Source organism: Sesamum indicum, linkage group LG4, assembly GCF_026168435.1.
Source record: "Sesamum indicum cultivar Baizhima isolate 11 linkage group LG4, ASM2616843v1, whole genome shotgun sequence".
Classification (NCBI taxonomy): Eukaryota; Viridiplantae; Streptophyta; class Magnoliopsida; order Lamiales; family Pedaliaceae; genus Sesamum; species Sesamum indicum.
Window position 1 is genome coordinate 20454919 of NC_142660.1, and position 11301 is coordinate 20466219.

General features: G+C 33.2%; 2 protein-coding genes across 2 annotated transcripts; both read right to left on the bottom strand.

Annotated features, from left to right (window-relative positions):
• Positions 1–314: 314 nt before the first annotated feature.
• LOC148788541 (Nucleic acid-binding, OB-fold-like protein) lies at positions 315–2985 on the bottom strand. Its single transcript, XM_088879504.1, has 6 exons — positions 2650–2985; positions 2441–2515; positions 1944–2032; positions 1684–1768; positions 1193–1274; positions 315–659 (listed from the first exon to the last, which is right to left on the bottom strand). The coding sequence occupies exons 1-6, from the start codon at positions 2815–2817 to the stop codon at positions 568–570; spliced, it is 591 nt and encodes a 196-aa protein (XP_088735630.1). The 5' UTR covers positions 2818–2985; the 3' UTR covers positions 315–567.
• An 852-nt stretch (positions 2986–3837) lies between these two features.
• On the bottom strand, positions 3838–11044 carry LOC105161161 (protein neprosin). The gene is made up of 7 exons (XM_011078765.3): positions 10252–11044; positions 10075–10161; positions 9273–9557; positions 7929–8099; positions 6814–6867; positions 4559–4705; positions 3838–4481 (listed from the first exon to the last, which is right to left on the bottom strand). The coding sequence occupies exons 1-7, from the start codon at positions 10477–10479 to the stop codon at positions 4104–4106; spliced, it is 1350 nt and encodes a 449-aa protein (XP_011077067.1). The 5' UTR covers positions 10480–11044; the 3' UTR covers positions 3838–4103.
• Positions 11045–11301: the final 257 nt, after the last annotated feature.

Genomic DNA, 11301 nt, shown 5'->3' on the forward strand with positions numbered 1-11301 from the left:
AATAAACAGTGAATTTTCTTAAGAGGTGTAAATGTAATTTAAGAAGTATTTTGAGGAAACCCTGCATTATATTGTACAAGCAATGGAAACACTCAATGCGTGGATCTTCCATATTAAATCCATCAGAGCTGCAAGCCAGATGACTTTTAAGACGAAATAGACAAGTCCGCATCCCATTATGAGCGGGATGGGCCCAAATCACGAATTTTCAAGTAAAACGTATATCAACCCTCCCTCACCCTGTTGCCATCCCAGAAATCACTCTAATATCTGTTAGCTTTGTCTTCTCACATTACAAGTGCATCCCAAGCAAGGAAATAAAGCTGGGAATTCCCATTAAAAGTAGTATAACTGCACTTTCGGCTACAACTGATGTTTTCTTGCATCAAATCTTTGGAATCAAAGACAAAGTTTCCCACACTTCCCCTCAAGAAGGAAGCCTGGACAAAGTAGCACCACACTAGCTTAAGATGTTTTATACTACAAGCAACATTTTCTACTCTTTAGTCTGCAACTAGCCTCGGCTTTCCACACGATGATTTCTAAGTCTACACGTGCATCCATCAGTCAGGCTCCGACCTTTGCCACCTTTCTCTGCTCTACTTGACCTGTTAAGGGACACTGCATCTCCGTCCAACTTATAGGAATCATCATTGCACCTGCAGAAAGTTAAAAAGCCATCTTATTAGGGTTCTGAAGGATGAATAAAATGTCATAAGCATCTATATGAACAAAATCAGACTATTGAAACTAAGCAGAAAACCTATAATAAGGCAACCTAATGGCTAACGGACTGTTAATGATCAACGTCAAGTGAAGAGATATACAACTTAGCCCTAGTCAGTAAAAAGTGGTGCACATTAACAACAGAAACCTTAATAATCCTTTCAACAAGGTATGCGGCAAGACATATGTAAGGCAACTTTGACAGAAAAACATTGGCCAATTTAGTTATGAGAAGTCATCACAAAAAATCTAGCCTGTCACTGTTATCATAATAATGCTGAAAGCAGAGTGTGAATGTAGTAAGAAGCTAATGAGAGTCCATCATGCAACGACCAATTCCATATTCACTAAATGTCCAATGAATAAGATAAACAAGCCTATTATTTCATTGAAGGTGGGCTTGTTTAATACACAAAAGTTTCAGAAACTAATGTCAGTAGAATAAATGCTGTAAAGAAATTCATACCAGCTGCACTCTCTGCTGAAACAACACCAAGTTCATTTTTTGCAGTTGATAAATAATAAGCTCGGGCATCTCCGAGTGATAGCTTTTCAAATAAAAACATTAAGGCGAACAGATTACACAGAAGATTAGAATAGAATCGATACAATGTAAATCAATAGGCATAGTCAGGTTAGTGAACACACACACACACACACACAGAGAATAATGCCAACAATAAAAACAAGAAGAATCGGCATTGAGATGTACATATATATATATATATATATATATATATTTTCTGACTCGGACTAAACAGCCACCATTATAAATTCCATCTGTGTTTGCAAAAGAATGATAGAGAGAAGTGTATGTTTCGCAATTATTCAGGAACATGACCAAGCTGCTTCAAAGGCAGATTGCTAGTAAACATTGATTAATCAACTATGGAAATGGAATAAAATTCAAACAAAAAGAAGGGGGGCAAAATAGATGTTTCGTTTCATGGAGGATACAACTAATGCTCTAACAATGTCACCCGGGTGGAACGAAGAGTGCATATCTACTTTGTCAATCTCCGTTGCTCTGACATCTTGCTGCCTGTCATATTACAAAGTTGGTTATAAGTTATTTCTCACCCACTTCAACAATTCCAAAGCTTGAAACAGCTGCCTAGTGGAATACAAAAAATCGCATCTTATCCAGAAATCAAGCTATCATCATTGCATCATGATAATTGGAAACGCTGGAGAAACCAGCATTTAGATATCGGTACCTAATAATGCCCGTAAATTTTTCTCGTACAGACTTGGGACCTACACACATTATATCAGCTGAAGCCATTTTAGCCATCACCTTTGTAACCTGCCACAACCAATATAAGCAGTCAAAAGACAAGGATAAACCCCAAAATAAATAAAATTAACTAATTTTGCTTTTGCACCAAAATGCAACTAGAAAGATCTGTTTAACTCTGATAACTAACAAAAAGGTTGCTGCAACACAAACAAGGAAGTAACTTAGCCCAGAGGAAGAAAACACACGACGAAATTACACGCATATCAATTCCTGGATCCCTCAGTCACACCCCAATATCTCATACTACCTCGTACATTTGCCTATCAACTCCCCACAGCTTTTCCAGTACCAATCAAAGAATTCCCAAAACAAGCAACTTCTACTCTGGGCAAGCTATATTATTCAGCATACTCCTTCACACTAGCAAATGAAATTGAACAGAGACGGCAACAATCAGCAAATAAAGAAGCTTACTCTTGCAATAACAACAAGACCGGGCTCAGGAACTGGACCATGTGCCTTGTGACCTTTCACCTCCACCGTAGGCCTCTAGAAACAACCACAAACAATTTTACAAATTAAATCGCAAAAAAACTCAAACAAAAAAGAAAAAGAAAACAATTCTTTAACCCAAAATCAGAATAATAACGCTTTTGCAGAGATGAGTTCTTCAAATTGATTACCGGGTCGTCGGAGCCCTCCGGTGGAGGAGTAAGGGAGCGGAATCCGGTGAGGGAGGCATACACCGTTCTATCATTGGTCGAAACATAAGCACCCTTCCCAGCTTTCAACTCCGTGGCTTTCCCCAATACTTCACCAGGCGTCACAAAAATCTCTTCTTCGCCTCCCATCACTTTCTCCCTCTGTATGTACGTATACCTCTATGTATATATACGTATGTATACGTACAACCGTAATATATTACGAAGTCCCTTCTCAGAGTTGAGGGTGAAGGTGAAAGCTCTCCGGAGAGTGGTGGATTTGCCGCTCTTTGCTCTGTGTTTGGATTCAGCCTTTTTCTTGTTGAGGGCTTCACATAAATTTCTAGTATGGTATTGGGCTTTTGTGAGATGGCCCATTTCAATGCTTAGCAATTTTTATAAATTTCTTGTTTTTCCAAAAAAAAAGGTTGGGTTTTTTTATTATAATTAATTTAGTATATTATATTTTTATTTTAGATATATATATATATATATGTTATGAGATTGAATTTAGGTGATTTAAGTATTTGATATTTGTAGAATATTTTATATCATATGGAAGAGGGGAATATAAAAGGAAAAATATCAATTTCTAATAAGGGTAAGTTACATACTCCCCTAATATTTTTCATAATTTTAAATATTGTTCATTATTTAAAAAATACAAATGTCCCTGTGAAATTAATTTTTATTTAACAAATATTCTCCAACTATGAGTTATCACGAAGGGCTTTAAAATAAAAATCAAGTACGAGTGTTGAGAGTTCGACCTTCTAGCCTTGACATCATGCGGTCGAACATCAGGTCGCACATGTGGAGGTCGCCATCCAGACCGGTCATCATGCGCATCCTGAGGACATATTACCAACTGAACTTCATGAGGTCGTTGATACTGAGGTCGCTAGCCAAGTCGCTGATATCACAACAGCAGTTATCCTAAATACGGGATGGATTCTTTGTAACTGTTTTTTATCTTTTATGTAACAAAGTTTGTTAAATTTGCTGGGGCAGTTACGCCCATTATGTATTTAATGCCTTGGTACACCATCTTTCTAATTGATGAAAAAATTTTACAGAAATGAGAAGAATTTTCTCTAGTATGGCTTTTCCCATACATTCTTGTGGTTTTGATTACATAAAAATCAACAACGAGAAAAAACACGCACTCAATTAACCAAAAAAGATTAATCTTAATAGTAACAAATGTAGAATTACAATACAAACTACTAATAATTACTTCTTTTTTTTTCTTCTTCCAATAGAATGTTAGCTATTTCCACACCTGTTTGATGCTTATTTAACCATACAATTCCTTCCCCCAACACACACAAAACATGAAAACCAATATGGAAAATTAGCAAAAAACATGATTGGAAATAGCATATATTTCTACACCCTAACCAAAGAATATAGCAATTGGGCCTAAGATGGGCTTTTCAAGGGCACTGTGGGCTTTTCCCAGGCCCACCATAGTAAAAATGGGTTCCCCATTCATTGTTGTAGGAGCTCTTGATGTTGTAACAGTTTGTGTTCTCAGCCAAGGTTGATATGTCATGGGCTGAGCTGAGGCTGTTGTCCGAGTCGACGATCTCTAGGTTCCGGAAGTAGCTGGCCTTGGCGAACCCCTCTTCGGGAAAATGGCCTGAGCCCATCTGTGTCGAGGTGTGATGGCCGTTAGCTCGAGAGTTAACGACCTCACCGCCCCACTCGACCATCGTGGCCCGGTCCGCTAAGTGGCTGAAAATCTCAGTGGGCCAATAGCCCACTAGGGTGTTTTCACCAAAGCCCATCCACCAATTCCCCAAGTTTGGGTCCTACAATAAATTGGTTTATGTGAGAAGGGCATTATGGAGATTTCACCTTTGAAAAAATTATGGTAATTTGATTGGACCTTCCATATTAGGATGGTGATGTCGTATTGATTGCCATCGAACGACGATAACGGTGAAATGGCAGCTCCAATCGCTATTTCGTTGGTTGTCTGCACAAATCCTGAACACAAAAGGTTGTAGCATCCCGTCGCTTGGTATGCATCGCTCTAAAACAATTCATAACACGAAATGACCATTTTGACCTTGCAAATTCAATCAATGCTAAGGCAGAAGAAGGGTAAGCAAAAATAAATGCTCCACTCCTAATTATTCCAACTGTATTTATTACTCTTTATGTATGTGTAGGATAGTTAAAATTTATTGATATTAATAAAAATATTAAATAATAATTTAACATTTACCCTCGATTGACTTATTACTGACTTATTGCAGACCAAATATTTTTTTTGGACTAAACTACCCATATAACGGTGAAAATATATCTCCTCACATGCATTAATGTATGAAAACGTATGAGGGTACTTTGGTTATAAAAAAAATTATTTGGTCTGTAATAAATCAGTACTAAGTTAATCAAGAATATATATAGATTTTTTATATTCGATTTTTTTTGTTAATATCAGCAAATTTGATAGATTTTAACTAACGAAATGATTTATTTATTAAATGGAAACAACCCTCAAGGATGTTAAATGTAATTCTCCAAATCACAAGATGTCTACGTGTTATTATATCAAATTTCAGGAAAAAAAAAAGTATAATATCCCTAATTTTTTAACATTTGTATATATTATATTATTCAGTACATTCAAATATTAACACAAAGTCACTCTTTGCGATTTCAAAGGCTTCAAATGGAATATATATATATATATATATACATTATTTAATTGTCAGTAGCATTAAGTAGGTACAAAAAAATAATACATTTATGAATCTTGATATATTATTTAAATGTTTAGATATTTATAAAATAGTGGGGTGGAAATGGAGACGATGACTTTCTCAAGGAACAATCTCGAGGTTCATTTATTAATTTATTAATTAATAATTAAAAAATTGGGAAAGTCTATGCATTTAATTTGACTTTTTGGAGTTCCAAGTTTCGATCCGAAGGATTAGAATTATATATATTTATTTAATTGGGTTCTGACCTATATCAAGATTCCCTCCTAAAAACTTATATACAGTAAAATTTTTATAAATTAATAACTTTGGAATCATAAAATTTTATTAATTTATTGATAAATTAATATTTTATTAATTAAAAGAGAAACTTTTTAAATTCAACAAATTTAGTATATATGTATTGAAAATAAATGAATTCATATATGTTTCGTCGATTATATTCATGCATCAATCAATTATTTGTAACTAATTAAATATATTCATGTATAATACCAATTCATTGTATACAATTAACTATTATATTCATAGACGCATGTATTAATTCATTGAAATGACCTAAATATACATGTTTACATTAATTCGTTGCACTTAAATAACTATTATAACCAATTAAATACATTCGTGCATGATAAATGAAATATAAACTATATAAATCTCAATATGAAAATAAAATAATTCATAACACCCAACCATGTCTTCTCATTTAAAAGCCATCACAAAATCATCCATGAATGATCAAATGCGTAAAGCATTACAAACTTCATATTTTAGCAAATTATCATAATATTTATAATTGTAATATTTATGAATTATTAATTTAGAGTTTTAATGGGACCTAATATCTGTAAAGAAATTTTTCAAAAAATTATTATCTTATTATCTTATAATCGAATTTGATGATTTTTTACAAAGGCCCGAAGTCAGGACTGGAAAATTTTATTATTTTAGAGAGTTTATTAATTTATAGAGATTTTACTGTACTTTTAACAATTCATAATAATAATAATGAAAAAAATTGTTTCTAAAATTATAATTAAGAATATTTTGTGCCCAATCATGTCACTAATAATTAAATCGAAATAATTTTATAATTGTTACTTAATATTTTGTCAATGATATTATTTTTTGTCATAACAAATGAGAGAAATATCAATTGTCTTTTTTTTAAAAAAAAACGAAAGAAATATGTTCTTCATAAAAAATTAAACAAAAGATAAATAATTATTATATTTAAATTTTATAAAAATGACTCCACGTCATTTTAGCACCACCACATCAATTTTTCTGTTGACTTGATGCTACCTTAAGTTTTTTTTTTGGCTTTAGAATATATTTAAAAATATAAAAGATTAAATATTATATACACACAAAAATAACGTATAGAGAGAGAGGAGAGAGCACTAACCGTCCAGTAGGTGAATAATCTTGGGGTGCTGTCACCATACAGCTCCGGACTAACCTGACTAGTACAACCATCACAGCTTCAGAATTTCAAACCTTTTTTTTTCTTAAAAAAAAATAATAAATTTGACTTTATAATAGTAGGTGTATGTATAATTTTTTAAATGTAGAGATAATTTGTGTTAATAAACTATAGATAAAAGGGGTATAAATATAATTAGGGTAAAATACACTTGCCATCTTATACTATTCGTCGTGTAACATTTACTACTCTAAACTAACAAATATAATACTTACCCCCTTAGTTGGACAAAAATGCCCATCATGCCTTGAGCAACTATATTATTTTTAATATATTTTAGTATTTTGCATGTTAAATCATCACCAAATTAATTTTTAATTAATTTTTTTAATAAGTGAAGAATTTACATTAAAAGTGGAGTATAAATTAATATATATAGTAGATACATAATAAATATAATATAACTCACAACTCATATATGCTTCTTAAAAGAAATGGACAAATATATATATGCTTAACCAAAAATTAAATATTTTTAAAAAATGAATAAATATATTTTATTATATTTTTTAAAGAAAATATGTTAAAAAATTAATATTATTTTTTACCTAAAAGAATAAATAATAAAAAAATAAAATTTGAACTATTTAACTCGTTAATTATATTTTATTTTATTATAAATACAAGTTTTTTTTTCAATTAAGAAAAATTTAATTAACTTAAAATGCAAAGTTACTAAAAGAAATATATTCTTTGAACTAGATATACATATAGAATATAAGGGCAATATTGGCTAAAAATTTAATTGTGGGGGGTAAATATTACATTTATTAGTTTAGAGGGTAATTTAATTATACGACGAATATTTCCGAGGGCAATGTATTTTACCCATATAATTATTCTTAATATTTAAGTAAAAAGATTACCACTGAAAATAATTAGTAATGCATTTATAATGACACTGGTAGAATAACAAATAATTAACCCCAAGAAATCATGTGTATGTGTGATGCAATATATATATATAAATACACACACACAAACAGGTGTGCGTGTGTGTGGGTGTGGGTGTGGGTGGATGGGGAAGGAGGAGGTACCTGCCAACCAGCTTCAATGCTGTTGAGGTCAGAGCCATCAAAGGAGCCGGAGAGAACCCAAATCTGAGAGAGACTGAACTCATTCACCACTTCTATCCGTGGGTCCCACACGTTTATTGTCGCTTTTGCCCCGTACACTTCCCCCGATCCCGTCGTGTATGCTATCGCGTGCTTTTATCAAAACCCGACTTATTAATACACACATATTTATATATATACTCATGCCATTAATTAAAGATACGTCTTTTTTCATTTCCAAAAAAAACAAAAAAATCGCATGAATTTCATAAATAAATTCATTGGTGGGATAAAAATTAAGTCCCATATATTCATATGGGAAAATTATTGTCCAAATATAATTTCATCAGACTTAATTAATTATTCAACCCCCCCCCCCCCTTTTAATATTATTTTAAATGAATATTTCAGAATAAATATAATCTTGGACATTATAATTTATAAGACTTAATTTGAACTAAAATTTTTTAGGTTACGTGATATAATAATTATCACAGTGGTTGATTAGCTTATCCAGTTGTCTAGTTTATTGAGTTTATTGATAAAAATTATAAATATGATAAATTGCATTTACACCTCCTGAAGTTAGGTTAAAATGCAAAAAAACCCCTGGGTTTTTATAAAATTACTATATCTTTTGATGTTATAATTGTAGTTACAAGTGCACTCCATATTCAAATACAAAACTTACACAAACCCTTCTTGAAAAATATTACACCAACACCTTGCAGGGGTGTAGCTACAATTTTGCAAAATATAGGGATTTTTTGTGTAATTTGACCTTATAACCTCAGGGAGTGTCAATGTAATTAATCCTTACAAATATTAAGTTATTTTTCTTAAATTTTTAAACACGTACTGAAATTCCTACCACAAATATTCTTAATTTTTACTATTGTTTAATTTATAATTTTTTAGATTTATTTCCCAAAAATAAAATAATATATTACAAACGTTTTTAATAAATTAAAAATAGCACTTATTTTACATAAAATTGTGTGTCCAAAGATGACAAAACTGTATACAATGCCGTGGCAGCCACGGATTTACTCTATATTCTAATTGCACTAATTACTTTGCACCAAATAATTTAATTTATTGAAATTCCAATAATCAATATAATTTCACACATTTATTTATTTATAAAATATAATTTTAAATAATTATAATAAAATACCCCATGCAATTTCTTCTTGCACCCCACTGAAAATCACTACACACACCCACATGTGTATGTGTGTGTCTTTTGCTTATGAGACGCACATATAAGTGTGTGTACAAATCAAGAATCTACACACACACACACACACACAGATAGACACATACCTCATGGCCATTGCCGCTGACAACATCAGGGGCTTCTGGACGGCGGCCTGCCGCCGGCGGCGTGTACCTGGACTTCTTCTTGCCGAAATCGTACAAAGATTTAGCCCTGAGCACATCATGCACGGTGCTCCGCCGTATCGGCACGGTGCCCTTGGGGCAGCGCCGCCCATCTTGATGCCATGTTTGCCGGACCCCTTTGGATCCGCCGCCGCTGCTGTTGGCTTTGTCTTTTGCGGCATCTGTCTTCACCATTCTCATTGCCTTTGGCATTGCTGATGGAACTCTCTGTATGTGTATATATATATCTCACATTATTATTAATTAATATTTTGTATATTTAAGAAAAAATACAAAATAGCAACGTCCTAATAGCTGTTGTTGGATTCGATCAAATCTAATTTGAATTGAAATTTTCGATGAATATATATAATCCATTTTCGAGCGTATGTAAACACACGAAGCAATTTATTTATCGACAATATATATATATATATAATTTATATATATTTGTGTGTGATTTTTCTTCTTGTTTTTACACACAGTGAGAGGGCAGGGTATTGTGGATGTGAAGAGAAAAAAAGGAGGTGGTTGGTAGTTGGAAACTTATGGAACCATGAAGAGAGAAATTAGCAGCTGAAAAAAGTTAGTATATATGTATGTGTTTGCGTTACGTTTCCTCAAATTTAATAAAAAGTTGCTTTTGTCTCTCTCTTTTTCCACCTTCCAGTGTGTGTTTGTGTGTGTGTGTGTGAGAGAGAGAGAGAGAGAGAGGGTATAATGGGGATGTAGGGGGGGTATATACCTGGATCTTGTGATTCTTGAGAAGAGGATGATCTAAAGCTGGCTGCTTTCTTCTATGAACACAATCTATGATATCTCCATCGGGGCTCTGCAACAAAACGAATTCACACACAAAAATGAATCAAAGAGAGAGAAAAGAGAGAGAGAGAGAGAGAGAGAGCAAGTGGGGTGTGTGTACCTGAATGGTGAGGACAGGAGGTTTGTTGATCCCGTCCAAATGCCTCTGAATCCTGGCCAGTCTCAAGCTGCTGATTTGTGGTCTGAAGTTAGTGTAGTTTAAGGAATTCGAAGCGGAAGTGGCTATGGATTCTTGTGCAAGAAACACAAGAGGAAATAACACAAGAGCTGCTGCTGTTGATGATGGTGATGAAATTGAAAACCCCTTAATCTTCCCAACACTGCCCATTTCATTCAGTGCCAAAAAAAGAGAACAAAACACACACACACACACACACACACACTCTCACACCATTAGTGGGTGGGTAAGACAAGTTCCACACTCTACACCTTCTCTTAATAATAAGCCCACCCCAAAACAGGCCAGCAAGAAAGCAGGCTTCGACAATGACCTCTATTCAATTCCATCTCCTCATCATAATATATATAATATATATATACACCTAATACCTCTCTCTCTCTCTCTCTCTCACACACACACACACACACAGAGAAGAGTAAGGGAGTGAAGAAGAGTTGCTGGGGAATTAAAGGGAGGTGGTTGCAGGGCAATTAAGCAGAGAGATGGAATATGCACTCAGTCCCAAACACATTCAGCTACCATCAAACTCATGATTGCCTCTCTTTCTCCTTTCTCTCTCTCTCTCTCTCTATATATATATATATATGTGAATATTTATGTTTCTCTGCCTGAGATTTATAGATACATATCTATCAACAATGACCCTTCTTCATTTCACACACACACACGCACAGTTGCTCCACAATGAGATCAAAAGAAGGAAAATAAGAAGTATCCATCCACACACACACACACACATATATATATATATGTATAATCAGAGCATTATAAATAATTAATAATTAATACAGACCTACCCCCTTTCTCCCTTCTTTAATGCACCCCTCCCACACACACAGTACTGGTTACATGTTTTGGTGAATTTGGACTTACATTCACTTTTATTTATTAAACACAAACAGACGTTACGATTAATAAATATAATTTTTAAATTATAAAAAATTTATATATAATTACACCAAATTTGAT